This window comes from Schistocerca cancellata, chromosome 2 (assembly GCF_023864275.1).
Source record: "Schistocerca cancellata isolate TAMUIC-IGC-003103 chromosome 2, iqSchCanc2.1, whole genome shotgun sequence".
NCBI lineage: Eukaryota > Metazoa > Arthropoda > Insecta > Orthoptera > Acrididae > Schistocerca > Schistocerca cancellata.
Genome location: NC_064627.1, coordinates 232807083 through 232827793, shown reverse-complemented (window position 1 = coordinate 232827793; position 20711 = coordinate 232807083). Strand labels below are relative to the sequence as shown.

The 20711-nt window shown below is 43.1% G+C and overlaps 1 protein-coding gene across 1 annotated transcript in view; it reads right to left on the bottom strand.

Moving 5' to 3' along the window:
- Positions 1-5485: 5485 nt before the first annotated feature.
- Positions 5486-20711, bottom strand: part of LOC126152666 (high-affinity choline transporter 1-like) — a 472314-nt gene continuing 457088 nt past the window's right edge. Inside the window, exons 12-13 of the mRNA XM_049916021.1 lie at positions 5663-5815; positions 5486-5550 (exon numbers count right to left, since the gene is read on the bottom strand). Of these exons, the coding sequence (XP_049771978.1) occupies positions 5486-5550; positions 5663-5815 (218 nt within the window). The remainder of the gene's footprint in view (positions 5551-5662; positions 5816-20711) is intronic.

Here is a 20711-nt window from a genome sequence, read left to right as displayed (position 1 = left end):
GAAATGCACAACTCCATAGATACAGGTCACGCTAGAGAAGAACATGTGCAGCTCACGACACTTTCTACATGGGACTAAGGACAAAGACGTGGTTTTTACCATAGTATATCTTTCACTCATCATAGTTGTCTCGGATGATTTGAAATTTACAGGCCGATTAAAACTCTATAGTTGACAGGGACTCGAAAGAGGAACGTTGCCTTTCGTGGGCAATTTTTTCTTCTGCTTCCTGTCAGCGTTCGGTTACATAATCTTCGCACTCTATGGTGGGTTGATAGAAACTGGAAGTTAGTGACGGTTTATTTCACCAGCAGCTCTTTGTGGTTTGAACTGTGATCTTTTTCTAATATTGATGAGCCACCCAAATAGACTTTTCGAAAACGAGGACAAAGAGTCAGCTAAAGAAGAAGCTGCTTGAATAAAAGATCGACGACATTCGTACGCACACTCACCGAAGAAGCGTCAAATTGAGAGACTCGCATCGGGCTGTTATCCACACGACACTTTTTTTTGTTAGTTGTGAATAGAACAGCTGGAATACCTTCTGTAATGTCGATTACTTCCGTTAATAATCTTCTTCAGCCTGACATCCGAGTCACGTACAGTAGCGATCCATTTCAGCCAACAGTCCCTGAACAAGAACCGACACCTCGTCTACCACCATGCTGGGACAAGCTACATATAGTGAAGACCCCAGGTCAGTAAAATTTTCAGAATTTTGCCATCTTTTCGAATGACTATAAATGACATAAAAACATTCTATGAGTCCACGATCGTTATCACTAGTCAATGTAATTGTCCGCCTTTATCGCTAACATATCTTTACCGTTTTAATGATAATACATCTCAACGCGTTTCGGCCATAGCCATAATCAGAATCACATTTAAGAAACTAGATACACAGTATCTCGTGAGTTCACATGTACAGTTGTATTGTAGAGGGCTATTCGGAAATTAAGGTCCGGTAGGACGCGATATGGTAGAGACAGTGCGAATCCAATGCAACTTTGCACAGATGTGTTGGGCAGTGTATCTTGTATGCTTGTCGATCACATCACATTTCTCTCTTCAGTTCTGATCATATCAGTGAGCACGTAAAGATAGCTAGAACAACAGTGTCTCCCATCAAGTATGAGTGCCCTCTGCGCAGTTTCACCTGATTTTATGCAAGACCACATAACGTGGCTGTCATGCATTTCCTCCTCGATGACAGTTCTCACCCCTGCAGCGTTTTCGATGGGAAATGTTTCATCCCTCAACATACCGCCCAGACTTGGTTCCCTCTGATGTTCAACTCTGCTCACATGAACTGCTGGCTATGAAGAACACATTTTGGCACAGACGAAGAATTGCAGATGAGTTTAGGGGAGTGACGGAAAGCACAGTCGGTTGCGTTCTGTTATGAGGGTATTGGCAGGTTGGTACAACGTTGGGACAAATGTTTAAGTCGGAGTGGCAACTATGCAGAAAAGTAGTTGGAAAGTCTAGCAAACTGCTGCAAATCAAACATTGTTATTCTCAATTGTTATTTTCACTATGGTTTTCCATCTCGTGACCGATCGGACTTTACTTTCCGAATTGCCGTCGTATGTCTGAACTGAAGAGATACAGCGTATCGAATTTTTCTAAAATGTGATCCTGACGACGGCTGTGGCCGAAGCGCGTTAAGGCGTATATACTGTTACAAATGAGAAAATAACGCCGTGTGTTCCGCTTTCACGACTAAACAGCTAACCAGATTTTGATGAAACGCTGAGGAATAACATAGGCTACTTTAGAGTGTGTGTAGTAGAAGATATTTATTGACTTGAAGAACATAACGCAAAGTATGCAACAATAATTACTCTTTGAAAAAGCTATTTGTACTCTTGAACCTTATCGTATTTGTGAATATACTTTTATTGTTTGGTTTGTTTTATCATAATGTGATTCAGCGTAATGAATACAGTACTTATACAATCCTCAACGTGTTTAATCCAGACTTCTAATCTCACTCACAAATCCGTCACATTTTAGCCACTGACAGTCACGCATCTCTTATAGCTTTTGAGGTGCTTGAAGACTCACAAGAACGACGGCCTTTAAATGCTGTACGCCAAACAGTGCCGCCCGCGCGGTCATGGGCGCCTTGTCACGGTTCACGCGGCTGCCCCCGTCAGAGGTTCGAGTCCTCCTCCCTCGAGCGTGGGAGTGCGTTTTTGTTGTCCTTAGCGTACGTTAGTTTAAGTTAGACTAAGTAGTGTGTAAGCCTAGGGACCGATGACCTCAGCAGTTTGGTCCCATAGGAACCTTACCACACTCCACTCCTAACTGAGAGACGTCATGCTTTTTCGTGTAAAACGTGGGAGGCCTTTATTGACGCTGCATTCGATTATGATGTGCAATCGCAGCTGCGGGTAACAGGCAAATGGGTGAGGGAAGCTAACGTTATTGCCCTAATTTGAACTACAAATTGTTTATTTTCATTATTTGTCAGTTTAACGATGTTTAATATTTTTAGAAACTTTTTTTTTTAAATTTTAGCACCGTTACCTCCACTGATCGTAACAAATCTGCTGATAAACATCAACAGCTCGTATTCTTGTAGACAGCGTCGCTGACCCTTCATCACGAGGTCTTGGGTTCGATTCCCGACTGGGTCGGATTTCCTCCGCTCGAGAGTGAGTTTGTGTGTCGTCCATATTATCAGTTTATCATCATCGACTCACAAGTCGCCGAACTGGCGTCAAATAAAAAGCCTTGCAGCAAGCGGCCAATGTAATTTCATTGCCTGCATTTTCAACTTTTCGTGGAATGATGAACAGCCACCAAATTTCGGGCGTGCAGCCATGCAAATAAAATTTCTTCCAGTGATATTTCGGCCGCGTAAAGTCCAGCCATCCTCAGAGTAAACCGCAAGAGTGTCTTGCGACCTACTCTGAGGATATGAAGGTGGCATCTGTTCTTTCGGACATGCCATCTTGATATCGTTAAGGCTAACCGGCTGATGACCTTCTTCAGTGCGGATGCACACGAACTGGCTTAACTCTTACGGGACTCGGTGGATTGTCTACCGTGAGTAATGGGTATAATGGCAGGGGCAATACGAATGTAGTGTGTGGAGTATAAGTTGAGAATGTGGGTCTCACGGGGAGCGTGCCGGCGATAAGTCCCTGCAGTCGCACTATCTTCTGTGCCCTCGGTGGCTCAGAGTCAGTGTCGGCCATACGTCGCCCCCGTTAGCGTATGTGCACACGTTCATCGTGGAACACAGTTACGTTCGAAAGCGTTTACCAATGACCCGACAGACGACATCGAAGGACGTGTACCATCTGCTTCTTCGACAGATCGCCTGCAATAGGGTGGAACGGAAACATCCAGCCATTAATTGGCACTTGGTGTGGCGCACGGTACACCACCTCCACCTCCCTACAAGAGCCACATCAACATGGTGCAGTGTAGTGAACCGAAAATACCCTACGAATGATAAAAAGTACGCAATACATTTGGCGGATTCGCCCAAGTGTCAGCAATGCGGCGTGCTGGATACGGACGACCATCGACTGGTCTGGGACGAGGCATTGGCTGTCTGGACTCTCGCAAGGAAGATAATAGCGTTCATGCGGCGCACTATCTATACAGCAGTCTCTTTTCACATTGTATTTTTCCCAGAGGAAACGTATTTTCCGCGTCATTAGACGAACGCAGTGGCGTGGATCACAGGTATGACGGTCCATTACATCTATAGAGACACGAGTCTGAACGTACTGGATTACTGGCAATACTCGCAACATGGACACACAAAACTGTTACGGCTACAAAAGTACAAGGATTGGTAGGCCAATTTCCTAGTAACGGTTTTTGAGAACGCGCCATATACTTGGGGTGTGCCGGGTGCGCAAAGATGTGCGGCGGTGCTGTTGTTGTGAAACCGACCAAGTAAAGTGTTCAGCTAAGAACAACTATGCGAATATGCGAGCTAGGAAAAACTAACGCTTGCACAGTTAGCAATGGGATGTACTTCAAATTTTGTTTTCATTCTATAAATACTTTTCATTAGGGTGCCGGGGGTGGCCCCAATCTGACTGTGTTGTTATTTCACGCTGCATGGTACGACGGCAGCGAGGTTTCTTTCAGGACAGTTATAATGTGTAAGGACGTACTATGTTTATTTTGTGAATGATAAAGGTTTCTGTTTCTCCTACCTTCCTGCCATGTAAGCAGGAGATCCCCGTTGATGTATATCAACTCTGAGGATGGCCGGACTGTAAACAGTCGAAATATCAATGGAAGAAATTTTATTTGCGTGGCTGCATGCCTGAAGTTGAATGGACTAATTTCATTACACTTCACTGATATGCGAATGTAGCTGCGGTTAACATTCAGTATAAGATTTCTTAAGTAATAGAACCCAGTACGTTGTCCTCGATGGTGAGTGTTCATCGGAGGTGAGGGTATCATCTGGAGTGCCCCAGGGAGGTGCGGTAGGTCCGCTGTTGTTTTCTATCTACATAAATGATCTTTTGGATAGGGTGGATAGCAATATGCGGCTGTTTGCTGATTATGCTGTGGCGTACGGGAAGGTGTCGTCGTTGAGGGACTGTAGGAGGATACAAGATGACTTGGACAGGATTTGTGATTGGTGTAAAGAACGGCAGCTAACTCTAAATGTAGATAAATGTAAATTAATGCAGATGAATAGGAAAAAGAATCCCGTAATGTTTGAACACTCCATTAGTAGTGTAGCGCTTGATACAGTCACGTCGTTTAAATATTTGGGCGTAACATTGCAGAGCGATATGAAGTGGGACAAGCATGTAATGGCAGTTGTGGGGAGGGCGGATAGTCGTCTTCGGTTCGTTGGTAGAATTTTGGGAAGATGTGGTTCATCTGTAAAGGAGACCGCTTATAAAACACTAATACGACCTATTCTTGAGTAGTGCTCTAGCGTTTGGGATCCCTATCAGGTCGGATTGAGGGAGGACATAGAAGCAATTCAGAGGAGGGCTGCTAGATTTGTTACTGGTAGGTTTGACCATGACGCGAGTGTTACGGAAATGCTTCAGGAACTCGGGTGGGAGTCTCTAGAGGAAAGGAGGCGTTCTTTTCGTGAATCGCTACTGAGGAAATTCAGAGAACCAGCATTTGAGGCTGACTGCATTACAATTTTACTGCCGCCAACTTACATTTCGCTGAAAGACCACAAAGATAAGATAAGAGAGATTAGTGCTCGTACAGACGCATATAGGCAACCATTTTTCCCTCGTTCTGTTTGGGAGTGGAACAGGGAGAGATCCGACTGCGAACGACAAACAGACAGCAATCTCGGTACAAATGAGACTAATACTGAGGGGACAGTGGTGACTTCTTTATGGGGAGGATTTCTAATAAATTGCTGTCGTAGGTGCTGTACCAGATTGAGTGCGCCCTCAGCAAAGAGACCCGCCTATAAATTTTCACAGGGCACGATTTGCTTTTCCCAGGAAGTGGCTCAGGAGTGTCCGGCTTACGCCAGGTAGCGGCTCGGCGGCAGACCGGCGAGAAGACACTCAGAGGCGGCTGGTCTTCTCGCTGGCGAGCACGTCGGCGGCGGCCGGGTTGTCGAGGCCCAGCTTGTCGGCGGTCGTCGTCGCCGGCGGCGGCGGCTTGAGGGCGGCGGCGTCTGCGCGGCCGGCAGACGGGCGGCCGAGGCGCGCCGCGGCGGCGCTCACCACCAGCAGCGTGGCGGCCGCCGCCAGCATGGTCAGCGTGCGGAACGGGAACCGCTGCCGCCCGGTCTCCGCCTCGTAGCCCGGCAGGTGCAGCGCCGCGGGCAGGCCCAGCCCGTGCTCGCCGCCTGCCACACACACACACAGAACACTCGCGCCTGCTCTAGCTCACTGAGTCTTAATAGGTCACGGAAATACCGGGTGATCAAAAAGTCACTATAAATTTGAAAACTGCATAAATCACGGAATAATGTAGATAGAGAGGTACAAATTGACACACATGCTTGGAATGACATGGGGCTTTATTACAACCAAAAACAAACAAATGTTCAAAAAATGTCCGACAGATGGCGCTTCATCTGATCAGAATACCAATAATTAGCATAACACAGTAAGACAAAGCAAAGGTGATGTTCTTTACAGGAAATGCTCAATATGTCCACCATCATTCCTCATCAATAGCTGTTGTCGAGTTCTGAACAGCACTGTCCGGAGTTATGGTGAGGCATTGGCGTCGGATGTTGTCTTTCAGCATCCCTAGAGATGTCGGTCGATCACGATACACTTGCGAGTTCAGGTAACCCCAAAGCCAATAATCCCACGGACTGAGGTCTGGGGACCTGGGAGGCCAAGCATGACGAAAGTGGCGGCAGAGCACACGATCGTCACCAAACGACGCACGCATGAGATCTTTCACGCGTCTAGGAATATGGCATGCAGCGCCATCCTGCATAAACACCGTACGTTCCAGCAGGTGTTTATCAGCAAGGCTGGGGATGATGCGATTCTGTAACGTATCGGCGTACTTCTCACCCGTCACGGTAGCAGTTACAAAACCAGAATCACGCATTTCCTCGAAGGAAAGAGGCCCGATAACGGTAGATGTGGTAAATCCAACCCATACCATGACTTTCTCGGCGTGCAATGGAGTTTCCACGAAAGTTCTAGGATTTTCGGTAGCCCAAATTCTGCAGTTGTGGGCGTTGACAGACCCTCGGAGCGTGAAATGAGCTTCGTCGGTCCACAACACGTTACTCAACCAATTGTCATCTTCCGCCATCTTTTGAAACGCCCACACAGCAAATGCCCTCCGCTTCACTAAATCGCCAGGTAACAGTTCATGATGCCGATGGATTCTGTATGGATAGCATCGGAGGGTACGCCTAAGTGCCAACCAAACAGTAGCATATGGAATGCCGGTGCGACGTGACACTGTACGAGCGCTGACTTCCCCATGCATAGACGAACCCGCTACAGTCTCCATTTCTTCATGAACTGTCTCAGCAGCATTACGCCTTGTGCTCGGTCGGCCACTACGGGGTCTATCGTCTACACAACCCATGGCTTCGAACTTCGAAATCATTCTCGCCACAGCTGCATTTGTCAAAGGACCTTTACCCATTCGAATTCCCTTCCTATAGTGATAGGATCGTAACGCTGAACTAGCACATTCCCCATTCTGCTAATACAGCTTCACTAAAAGCGCCTTTTCATGTAACGTCAACATGCTGCGACTACTGGCACATCTGATTCTCTCTCTTTCTTTCTTTTTTTTTTTTCTTTTTTGTGATTGCATCTCACTGCCCCATATGGGCAGTGGAGGGCTGTCAGCGGCACAATCTGCCGCTCATCAGCCGAGTGACAGGACAACTTCAAATAAGAATAAAATGTTACATACATAAGGCGATAAAGGGATACTTAAAACAGAATAATGGGGGAAAATGGAGGTAAAAAATATTGACTAACATGGACAGTTAAAAAATGTCACCAGAAAGTTAAAAAACACAGTTGGCGATTCTTCAAAACTCAGAGAAGACACTGAATGGACAGGCACACGTTAAAAGTCGGCCACAGTAGTAAAAACACTCCGGAACAACACACTTAAAACCCACTTGGAGCACACAGGACGAAGAATAAAACTGCCAGCCGGGACCTGCCGAGGGAAAGGGCAGAGAGGATGGAAAAGGAGGGGAGAGCAAGGGGCAGCAGTGGAAGCGGCGGGATGAAGAGAGGAGGGGCGTCAGTGGGTACACGAAGATGCAGGAGACACGTGGGGCGGGAGATGAAGAGGGAAGACAGGGCAGGAGGGAGTGCAGAGACACTGAAAGGAGGCACAAGAGTTGGAGGGGGAGTAAGAGGGGGAAGCCGCTCAGTAGCGTTCTCGCTTCCCACGCCCGGATTCCCGGGTTCGATTCCCGGCGGGGTCAGGGATTTTCTCTGCCTCGTGAAGTCTGGGTGTTGTGTGATGTCCTTAGGTGAGTTAGGTTTAAGTAGTTCTAAGTTCTAGGGGACTGATGACCATAGATGTTAAGTCCCATAGTGCTCAGAGCCATTTGAACCATTTTTGAAGCCGCTCAGGAGGAGGGAGGGGGAGGAGAGGGAGCCCTGAGGAGGAGGCAGGAAGATGGGGTTAGAGTTGGTAGGAAGGGTAGATGTCAGGGCGGAGCTCATCATCCAGGAGGGATAGACGGTGGAAGATGCGTTGGGAAAGGAGATGAAGGGTGTGGAGATGGAGAGAGGGTGGGACACAACGATAAAGGCGCGGCAACTGGTTGGGGGTGGAGAGGAAGGGAGACATCTGATTCTCCCTTTCATTACAGCTCCTTTTATACACGATTGTCATGCACCGACACTGACGTTTTGCTGTCCAGCGCCATCTGTCGGACATTTTGTGAACTTTGTTTGTATTTGGTTGTAATAAAACCCGATGTCATTCGAAGCATATGTGTCAATGTTTACCTCTCTATCTACATTATTCCGTGGTTTATTAAGTTTTCAAATTTATAGTGACTTTTTGGTCACTTGGTACACTGACAGGAAAAAAACCCACACCGAGAAGTAGTTCTACGCTATAAACCAGGGGTTCCCAACAAAATTTTCTCGAGGACCCCGTTATCGAGCATGATTGGTACCTTGTCATATCACAGTATCAAGTACCTAAAAAAGCCAAATTTAGAGTCTTTTTATACGTTTTCTATTTTTGGCACTTAGAAAAATCACTGACATATTCATTATTGAAAGAATATTGAGCTTAAAACTTTTTCAACTTAGCCATCATTGTTACTGTTAAAATTTTGATTATTGCTCAAAATCTTTGTCTTCAAATCGCCTTAAAAAATTGAGTATGAGCTGAAAATGACAGGAAAAAATTAATACTGACTGTATTGGTGTTTCAGGTGTACTACACTTGAGACTTCATTGAGTAGACAAGTGTGAAAAATAAGAAAACACTAATTTCAAAAATGGTTCAAATGGCTCTGAGCACTATGGGGCTTAACTTCTCAGGTCATCAGTCCCGTATAACTTAGAACTACTTAAATCTAACTAACCTAAGGACATCACATACATCCACGACCGAGGCAGGATTCGAACCTGCGACCGTAGCGGTCGCGTGGTTCCACAATGTAGCCCCTAGAACCGCTGGGCCCCTCCGTTCGGCAACACTAATTTCATACTAGGTATTATTTATTTGCATGAAATAAGGACGTCAAACGGGCCGTCTTCGAGAAGGAGAGGCACCACAGGACATTTTAATTTGCACTGTCTATACTTTTACAAATAAATTCATAAAAATATGCCAGCATGACCAGGAAGGATTCGGGATTCACACCCATAGCAGTGGAAGTTCAAATACACGAAAAAATAACGTTTTTTAAGTGTGAAATTTCATGATTTTTTTCACTTACTGCTGGCTGCTTTTGTTGCTATAGGTACACTTTTCTTCATAAGTAAGAGAGATTCTTCGATGAATTTTGCACAACTTACAAACCATACTTACAGGTGTATAAAACTCTAGAATTTATTTAATCTATGGAAAAATGAATGTGCTGTTACGTTTTAAACTTCGTGTTTAGAGAAAACTCGAATTTTATAGTTAATTATCTCAATGTTTACCACAGTTTTTAACAGATTTGGGAAATTCTAGAGTTTCATACACCTGTAAGTATGGTTTGTATGCTGTGCAAAATTTATCGAAGAATCTCTCTTACTTATGAAGAAAAGTGTACCTACAGCAACAAATGCAGCCAGTACCAAGTGAAAAAATGATGAAATTACACATGTAAAAAAAATTGTTTTGTTATGTTTTTGATTTTCCTCTGCTATGAGTGTGAATCCTGAATCCTTCCTGGTCATGCTAACAAAGTTTTATGAATTTATTTGTAAAAGTATAGACAGTGTAAATTAAAATGTCCTGTGGTGCCCCTCCTGCTCCACGTCGGCCCGTTTCACTTGCTAGCCCCCTTAAGGCGACAAAGACACCACTGTCAACACCTCATTGAGTTTGAATGCGGTAGTCCAATAGGGCTAAGAGCGGCTGGACGTTCCTTCTGCGATATTTCAGAAAGACTCTGCAGGAATGTAGTCACTGTACATGATTGCTGGCAGCGGGGGTCACGAGAATGAATGGTCGCAAGAAGTCCTAGCTCCGGACGGTCACGAAGCAGTACTGACAGGGAAGAACGTCGCGTTCGGACAGTGGCTCTGACGCATCTTACTGTACCTGCAGCAGCAGTTTGAGCACCAGTTGGCACCACAACGAACTTTTACAAATCGGTTACTTCAAGGACAGCTCCAAGCTGTAGTGTGCATTCCACTGAGTCCAAACCACTGACTTTAGTGGCGTCAAGCGGGAGCAGGGTGGAGGTCTCTTGTGTTTTCTGATGAAAGCTGGTCCTGTCTCGGTGCCAGTGGTGGCCGTGTGTGGTTTAGATTTGTTACTGGCAGGTTCGATTATCACGCGAGTGTTACGGAAATGCTTCAAGAACTCGGGTGGGAGTCTCTGGAGGAAAGAAGGCGTTCTTTTCGTGAATCGCTACTGAGGAAATTAGAGAACCGGCATTTGAGGCTGACTGCAATACAATTTTACTGCCGCCAACTTACATTTCGCGGAAAGACCAAAAAGATAAGATAAGAGAGATTAGTGCTCGTACAGACGCATATAGGCAACCATTTTTCCCTCTGTTTGGAAGTGGAACAGGGAGGCTGACTGCAATACAATTTTACTGCCGCCAATTTATATTTCGCTGGAAGACCACAAAGATAAGATAAGAGAGATCAGGGCTCGTACAGAGGCATATAGGCAGTCATTTTTCCCTCGTTCTGTCTGGGAGTGGAACAGGGAGAGAAGATGCTAGTTGTGCTACGAGGTAACATCCGCCACGCCCCGTATGGTGGACTGCGGAGTATGTATGTAGATGTAGATGTAGATCTACATCTACATTTACATCTACATCTACATCCATACTCCGCAATCCACCTGACGGTGTGTGGCGGAGGGTACCTTGAGTACCTCTATCTGTTCTCCCTTCTATTCAAGTCTCATATTGTTCGTGGAAAGAAGGATTGTCGGTATGCCTCTATGTGGGCTCTAATGTCTCTGATTTTATCCTCATGGTCACTTCGCGAGATATACGTACGATGGAGCAATATACTGCTTGACTCCTCGGTGCAGGTATGTTCTCGAAACTTCAACAAAAGCCCGTACCGAGCTACTGAGCGTCTCTCCTGCAGAGTCTTCCACCGGAGTTGATCTATCATCTCCGTAACGCTTTCGCGATTACTAAACGATCCTGTAACGAAGCGCGCTGCTCTCCGTTGGATCTTCTCTATGGCTTCTATCAACCCTATCTGGTACGGATCCCACACTCCTGAAAGTACTTAAGCAGTGGGCGAACAAGCGTACTGTAACCTACTTCCTTTGTTTTCGGACTGCATTTCCTTAGGGTTCTTCCAATGAATCTCAGTCTGGCATCTGCTTTACCGACGATCAACTTTATATGATCATTCCATTTCAAATAACTGCTAATGCGTACTCCCAGATAATTTATGGAATTAACTGCTTCCAGTTGCTGACCTGCTATGTTGTAGCTAAATGATAAGGGATCTTTCTTTCTATGTATTCGCAGCACAGTACACTTGTCTACATTGAGATGTAGACGTAGGAGGCCAGTTGAGGGCGTGCAACCAACCTGTCTCCGCACTTGAGTTATGGTCTGGTGTGCGATCTCGTATGACAGCAAATTTGTCAGGATCTGAAAAATCAGTTAGTCTGATGATTCGAATAGGTGTGCTGCCATTCACGAACAGCATTCAAGTGCGTGTTTTCCAACAGGACAACGCTCACCCACATACCGCTGTTCAACCCAACATATTCTACAGAGTGTCGACGTGTTGCCTTGGCCTGTTAGAGAGCCAGATCAGTCGCCAATTGGGCGTGTGTCGGACATAATCGGAAGACAACTCCAGCTTCATCCACAAAGAACATTAATCGCCCCAGTAACCAAGTGCAACATGCATGGAACTCCATCCCACAAACTGCCAGCCATCACCAGCAGAGCACAATGCACGCACGTTTGCGTGCTTGGATTCAACATTCTGGTGATTACACCGCTTATTAATGTACCAGTATTCCACATCTGCAATGGCTTCTCTCGCGCTTACATTAACCTGTGATCTTGCCATGTTAATCACTATGTTACCTGTGCAAATGTATCCCAGAAATTTCATTACTCCGCATTAATTATATTTTGGTGTGGCGATTTTTTTTCTGCCATTGTAGGGCAAAGCCCGAAAAAGCTACACAATATGGTCCAAACAATGGGGACACATCGTTTTAGATTACATTAGATTACATTACTTTTTCGTTCCATAGATCCGTGCTGAGGAGATCCTCGAGGATGTGGAACATGTCAATTTTTTAATTTTTTTAAGCTGAAATAACGATACTAATATTATGAGTATATACAATACATCATTTGTTTCTATTAAAAAATTCGTCAATGGAGTAGAAGGCGTTGGCCACTAGTAAGTCTTTCAGGCTCCTTTTAAACTGATCTTTATTTGTAACTAATTTTTTTATGTTTGCTGGAAAATTATTGAAGATGAGTGTTCCTGAGTAGTGGACCCCTTTTTGAACTAAAGTAAGTTCTTTTAAGTCCATGTGCAGATCTTTTTTGTTCCTGTCATTATATGTATGAACTGAGCTGCTTGTTGGAAAAAGAGGTATATTACTTAGGACAAATTTCATTAAGGAGTAAATATACTGAGAGGCAGTAGTTAGTATACCTAGTTTTTTGAAGAGGTTTTACAGGACGTCCGTGAATTTACTCCACAAATAATACGTTTTGCACGCTTTTGTTGGACTTGAAGAGTTACCCCAAAATATTATACCATATGACATTATGGAATGAATTGCAAATACAGATTTGTTACGGCGTTTCTGCAGTTCTGTGGTGTGCTCCTCCCAACTGAATTTATTATCAAGTTTTAATCCCAGGAATTTAAGACAGTCAACCTCTTCTATTTGCTCTTCTTCGTACTTCATGCATATGCTGGGTGGAAACCTCTTACAGGTTCTGAATTGCATATAGTGAGTCTTTTCGAAGTTTAATGTCAGTGAGTTGGGCTTTAAACCATTTATTAATGTCCATGAAAATATCATTAGCAGATATTTCTAGAACTACACTCGACATACTATTTATTGCACTACTTGTATCATCTGCAAACAAAACGAACTCTGCTTATGGGAGTGTAACTGGTCAGAGAACATTAATGTACACAAGAAAAAGCAATGGCCCTAAGATGGATCCTTGTGGCACACAACACGTAATTTCTTCCCATTCTGATGATGACTGATGACTTAATTCACTTGTTCCTTGCACTGACACCCTTTGTTTCCTGTTAGCGAGGTATGACTTGAACCATTTTGCAGCACTGCCCGTGACACCATAGAATTCTAATTTATTTAAAAGGATGTTGTGGTTCACACAATCAAACGCCTTTGACAAATCACAGAAAATATCTGCTGCTTGTAATTTGTTATTTAATGAAGTAAGTACATTTTCACTGTAGGTGTAAATAGCCTTCTCGATATCAGAACCCTTCAGAAATCCAAACTGTGTTCTTGATAATATGTTATTTGTGGTCAGATGGTTGAGAAACTGACTGTACATTACTTTTACTAAAATTTTTGAGAATGCTAGCAAAAGTTAAATCGGCCTGTAGTTTGATGGTATCTCTTTATCCCCTTTCTTGAATAGAGGCTTAACATCTGCGTATTTTAGCCAGTCAGGAAATGTCCCAGTCATAATTGACTGGTTACACAAGTAACTTAGAATTGCACTAAACTCACAAGAAGATGCCTTAATTAACTTTGTTGATATTTCATCGTAATCACTAGAATGCTTTGTTTTTAAAGATTTTATTGTGGAAGTTATTTCTTTTGGTGAAGTGAGTGACATACTCATGTACCTGAAGCTATTTGTAAACGCTAGTTTCAGATATTCCTGGGCATTATTTACTGATCCTGACAATCCCGTTCTATCAGTAACGTATATAAAGTACTTGTTAGATCGATTTTGGCGATCGATCGACTCTTTTCGAAAAGACTTCTGTTGCTATAAAACTGAAGATCATGTTTCCCAAATTAAACGTGACCGGCACAGCTAAGTGTACAGGGCAACAATGTGATGATGTTACAAAGTTTCGGGGATTATGGGAAACGTTAAATATACCAATTTGAGGAAGGGGACCCTTGTCTGGAGACGACCGAGTCGACAATTACAAACCATAACCGTTCTGATACCTTTGGCAGCGGATATCTGCTCTTGCAAACCCTTTGCTATCCATTTTTTGGGAGGAGGTAGTACGGAACAGAGCAAGGTAAAATTGTCTGGTACATATGGTCTCTAAAGCTATGGTCTCTAAGAGCTGTGAGTACTGCTTCCACAGACGGAATGTATTCCACAGCACTAAAAATAAGTGCTCGTAGCCCTTAAGGTACACACTTTAGAACCCATATTTATTGGACACGTTTTCTTGCTTTTTAGCCTTACTGCCTCCTCCCAAAACATGGAAAACAAAGAGCTTGCAGTAGAAGATGTCCACTGTCACAGTATCCCAACGATTTTCGCTTGCAACTTCCGACTCTGTCGTTCCCGGAGCAAGGTCCCTTGCCTCAAATTGATACGTTTGCCCTTCACTATTACCCCTGAAAGTGTGTAAATCATCACGGAATCGCCCTGTATACGTGAAACGTTTACTGTGGGAAATTAAGAAAAGATTAAACGAGACGTGCGAGTACTATCACGTGGAAAAACTCAAGTTATGTAGTTAATGTTTTAACTGCCACTAGCTGCAGGTCTGCAGTCGTGATACGAACTGAAATGTCCGCGCTCCAGTATCGCAACAAGCCCAGAACCCACAGCAAAACTGCACGGCCCATTGATCAAATTTGTTAAGTTGCAACATAACGTAGGAGCGAGGACCAGCAACCAGGATTACTACATTTCATTTTTTTCAGTTTCCGTCACAGTTGGACTCAAAAATTTGTATTTGTGGTAACCACTTTCGGACTACATTGTCCGTTCTGAAACCGTAGCCTTCGTCGTAAATGTTATCATACATTCCCATCTGGGCACACATACACTGTACCAGTAACTGGTATTTCAACTCGCACATGTATGGAATAGTGATGGTTATTAAAGATGCAGAAACTTCACAAAGACAAGAACCGAAAGCTGCCTCCAAGTATAGTACGTACTTCTGGACAGAGCTTTCATTACTTGTCTCTGTAAAGCTGTTGGAGCCTGAATAAGCGTCACTTGTCTATACATGTAAAAATACCAGTTGTAAAATTACAAACAGCCGACCAGTTGCAATGGATAAAGAAATTCTTTATCCATTGCAACTGGTCGGCTGTTTACAATTTTATTACGTGAAACCGTTGCTGTTGCGCAGCTATCTTTAAAATATTGAATACCAGTTGTGGTTACTGTGTATGTGTTATGTGTGTGCACTGGTGGGAATGTATGTTAACACTTACAATGAAGGCTATGGATTCAGAACGGAACATGTAGTTCGAAATTAGTCATCACAAATAAAAATTTTTGAACGCAACTGAGACGGAAACTGAAAAAAAAATCACTGATGAATGTAGTCTCGTCTGATAATTTCTTTCCCGGCGTCAGCGGCAATGTTACAGTGTAGCAGGTCAATCCAGATTGATAAGAAAGTTACATGGGTTTGTTAGTTCAGGTGCCTGAATTTTTGACAGCGTCTCCGTCACTGCTACGGAACTAGCCCATGAAAGGTTAAAAAGGTCCCACGGGAGTGTGCTACATGCAGACAAACTCCAAGATGGCGCACCTCTGGCAACGAGCGACGGGAACAGGACGACAAAAAGTGTGCACAAGAGGTGGCCGAACTAGATCTCAGGTTTCTCACGGCTGACCAAAGTAACAGCAAAAATAAGAACCACTCAGACATAAAGTATTGGACGGGGTGTCCGTATTTTGCAAATTAATGTAGAAGGATTGGCAAGAGAAATATGCGATTAACCCACCAAACTGGCTAACGAGCATGACATCAATGTTACAGCTCTGCAGGAAACCGATGAGGACAACAACAGCACAATGGTTACATGCAAAGTAACGAAATATAAAGCGATATCAATGCTTCTCTCACCTATCTATGGATCCACAACATATACAAAAGCAGCATTTCGGATTATATTGAGGCAACTTGCCAGAAAATGAAGGACACAAAAGTAATTAAGCCATTACTATAGAACTCAAAGATCTGGGTATTGGATCAATCTGCAAACCATTTAACATAAAGTAGTCATCAACACTCTTATCTACAGCGATTAGACCTTGCGTATATGAGCGACATTTTAAGAACTGAAACGCAACCTGGGGAACATAAATACAGATGAAACTGCAGAAAAACTGTCCGAAAGCGTCCACGCACACTAACTGTATCCTAGTTACGGTGCCAAGAGTTTTAAGCCATTCCAGTCAGGCAGATGGCAAACCGACACAAACCCTGACATACCCATATTCACTAACCAGAAAAACAACTGGGTCATTTAAGGAAAGCAGATGGCAAACCGACACAAACCCTGACATACCCATATTCACTAACCAGAAAAACAACTGGGTCATTTCCTAGAAGCCAACACCACCCCACGAAAGCAACATTGGTATTGAAATACCAGCTACAAAATTCATCAACAAACCCAGATGTAACATTAAGAAAGCTAACTGGACACAATTGGTCAAAAAGCGGAGAATAATATGCTCTTCGTAGCTCCAAAGGCAAAAAATTACATAACATTTGTGGGAACTATTTCAGGTCCGGCTAAACTGATTAGCTCAAGGGGGGAAAAAAATATCATATGCCAGTCGGGGATGAACCTACCAAAATCCCCTACAAAGAATACCAAGAGACCGGCAACGCCGAAATCATCAAACAGATATTAGGAGAATTGAACGAAGATCGAAAATAGAAATGCAAAGAGCAAACCTCTCAGCTGAAAAGTGTGGGAAAGCTTGGCTATTCCAAAGAAAACTGGCGGGAACAACATATAGCTGCAGTCCGTATCCGAGGATAACAGCTTCACAAATGGCATTACGCATTAAAAGGCTGTGGCGGAAACAGACAAACCAAGAGTTAAACCAAATCGATGAAGACCTACAGAACACCACCACCCTGTCGGATCCCTTCAGTGAACAGCAGATGAACGAGGCCTTAAAACTCTAAAAACTGGAAAAGCGCAGGAACTGGTAGGATTATTCCACTACTTATAAAACACAGAAACCAGGGAAAGACTTTGCTGAAAGAATTTTTTACAGATGGGCTGAAGACCAGGCAAATTCCTCCTTAGTTTGAAATCGCACTCACGTTGGTAATCCTGAAACCTGGGAGCCTCCAAAAGACGCTTGTACCTTACACCCGATCACGCTGCTGAGCATAAGTTTCAAAACATTTGGACGCCTAATTATGAATAGGATTCGCGACGCATGGACAAAGCAACTCCTACATTTCAGACTGGCTTCAGGAGTAAACGGAGATGCTGTGAGCAGTCACTGGCCTAAACATTCTACATAGAGGATATCTTACATAATAAACCTAAAACATTGGTAGTTCTTCATCGAACTGACAGCAGCGTACGGCATGATGCGGTCTGAGGTATCACCGCTCAAACTAAGGCGTGCAAAGTGGGAAACTGGCAATACTTGTTAAAATAATGTTAAATAGCCTGCACTTTAAAATTATAGATGGACGTGGAAGAAACAGATTATTTTAGATAAAACAATTGACTTCCCATGGACCTGTAATGGCCCCAATGCTCTTGTGTTTGAACAACAAAGACTAGCAAAAATAAACAGCACGAAATTTTGCTATACAGACGATTTCGCATTAGTCATCCAAACCAAAACACTGGAAGAAGGCGAAGATATCCTTTCAAGAGACGTAGAAACACTAAATCGTTATTATAAAATGTGGAGGCTCAGCCCAAATCCATCTTAGACACAAGCAAGCGTTTTTAGTTAAATATCCGAATAGCTAACCAACAGTTCAGCATCAGGTTTTGCCTAAAAAAAGTGCGAGGCACAGTTTCTATGCTGAATGCTCGAAGGTAGTCATATTTTTCAGCAATGTCCACTAACATATCTCAGACGCCGATATGCAAATTCCAATGACCAAGTAGCCGTTCATTACATTTTTCTGAAATTTCAGATCTGGATTAACATTGTCAGTGGCTGTTTTCGCTTCAGTGTTTTTTTTTTTTTTTTTTTTTTGTGGTGATTTCGTAGACCTGAAGGCTCACTAGTTGAGTGGGCGAAAAATATTTGCCGCTATAAAACGGTTGTACTCTAGGTGTAACACAACAGTACCTGATGCATACACAATTTCCTAAAAAAATAACAAAAATGTGATAAGATGAGTTTGTAAAAGATTCTTGTATAACGTTTTTTGAAAGAAATTTATTTCTGAATAAGATAAATGTGTTAAAAGAAATATTGCCAACTTGGAAATTGGTTCATGCCCAGGACATTAGAGTTGTTTAGGTGAAATGTAAAAGAGGTAGTAATTCCCATGTCAAAGGGAACGGAAGGCGAGAAGGCAAAAATGTGGAATGATTTGGTGTGCTGCAGCTAAGCAGAACAAACAAGAAAGAAATTAGACTGTAGGCAGCAACTACAGAGGCGACATATTAGAATTAATATGAGAGTGGCTTATACATCAATCTTTGCCTAAATAGCCTCAGATAGAGATGGATGTTTTATAATAGCACGGAATTTACAAATGGGCTATATTGTAAATATATCGACGCCAAGAAGAATTTATTAAGCCCAAAAACATCAAGAGCCATGGTTAGTAATACACGGGTTGCGTAGCTGCCACACTGAAACGCCACACCCGCTGCTTCCATCAAAAGGTTAAAAACTTAATTTATAACTATAATAATAGCTTGAACCAGTAAATTTTTTGTATGCGTTTTTAAGAATAATAATTTGTTGCTATTATACACTGTTTCAAAAAACTTCATTTCGCTAAGACACATACCTAGACAGGGTCTATCCTAATGAAAATGATTCTGAATGTCCTAAAATTATAAAGCACTATAATTTTGCAAACTTAATCTAGTAAAATATTTGGAAGTGTTTTCTTAAATAATTAGTAAATGTTGTTTATGGAGCATTACATTTAAAGTTTTCTAGAGTTACAGCTTTGCTGAACTCCATGTGTCAGTTGTGAAACGAAAGAAAATATCTGTTTAATGAAAACCAAAATAGAGAAGAAAGTAGTTTACATAACAAACAAAAAAGTTTGATAAATATCTTTGAATGTAGCATATTCTAATCATATAAAAAGTAGTATATAGGAAGTGGTTAAAGTTAAAGATACTCTTTTGTTGTATTAAAGATTTAACTGCTTAAATCAAGTGCTACAATAGAAACACAACTTAATCAGTTAGATTTGTCTTATTTTTTGAACAGTATTTAGTGAAGATTTCATAAGAGTAGAAAGTTTTTACCATTGTCGGACAAAGTACAGTTTAATTGAGACCATTTTGTTAATTACTGAGGTGGTCTGTAAACGAAAGAATGATAATTCCAAGGTATATGTTAATACTTTATTAGTATGAGGGTGAGTCCAATGAAAACCTTAAATTTGTAATCATAAATCGAAATTTCGCGCAGTAATCCTGTAAATTGGTCAGCATGCTACAAACAGCGTTCAGAATGGCCTGTAGGTGGCAGCATAGAGCAGATGCACACATACCGTCGCAGTACCAGTATAAAGATGGCCGCCCCACCTGCGACTTGCACCAGAGAAGAACAGCGTTCTGTTAGTAGGTTTATGAATAGTGAAAGTGTGAAACCTACTGAAATTCATCGACGAATGAAGGTTCATTACGGTGATGCATTTTTGTCACAGCAGCAAGTCTACGAATGGAGTAGGAAGTTCGCAAATGGTGTGACTTCAGTGGAAGATGCTCCTCGTCAAGGCCAGGCACAACGAGTTGTGACTCCACAGAACACTGCAGCAGTTGAAGCCATAGTGAAGGAAAACCGCCGAGTGACACTGAATGACACTAAAGTATGTTTACAGATTAGTCATGGGTCAGCACACCACATTGTGCATGATGTGCTCCAGTTTCACAAAGTGTCTGCAAGATGGGTGCCACGGCAGCTGGCTCCTGAAATGAGAGAACGACGTGTTGATGCTTCTGAAGAACTTCGGCGCTTTGAACGAGAAAGTGATGGCTTCCTTACAAGAATCGTTACTGCGAACGAAACCTGGGTTTACTTCCACCAACCGGAAACGAAGAGAGCGAGCAAGGAATGGCGCCATTCCTCATCACCAAAACCAAAGAAGTTTCGGAACAGAACCATCAGCAGGGAAGGGTATGCTGACTCTCTTTTCGGACGAAAAAGGCGTCATTTTGGAGCATTATATGTCCAGAGGGACCACTGTCACCAGTGAATCATACACAGATCTCCTAAAAAAATCATCTGCTGCCTGCAATCAAATCAAATTGCTGCCAGCAGGTGTCGTTTTGCAACATGATAATGCAAGGCACCACACTGCCCGTACAACAGTTGCAACAATCACAGACCTGCATTTTGAGTGTCTTCCTCGTCCACCATACTCACCAGACCTTGCCCCAAGTGATTTCCATATGTTTGGACCACTCAAAGACGCCATGGGAGGAAAGAAGTTCCGTTCTGA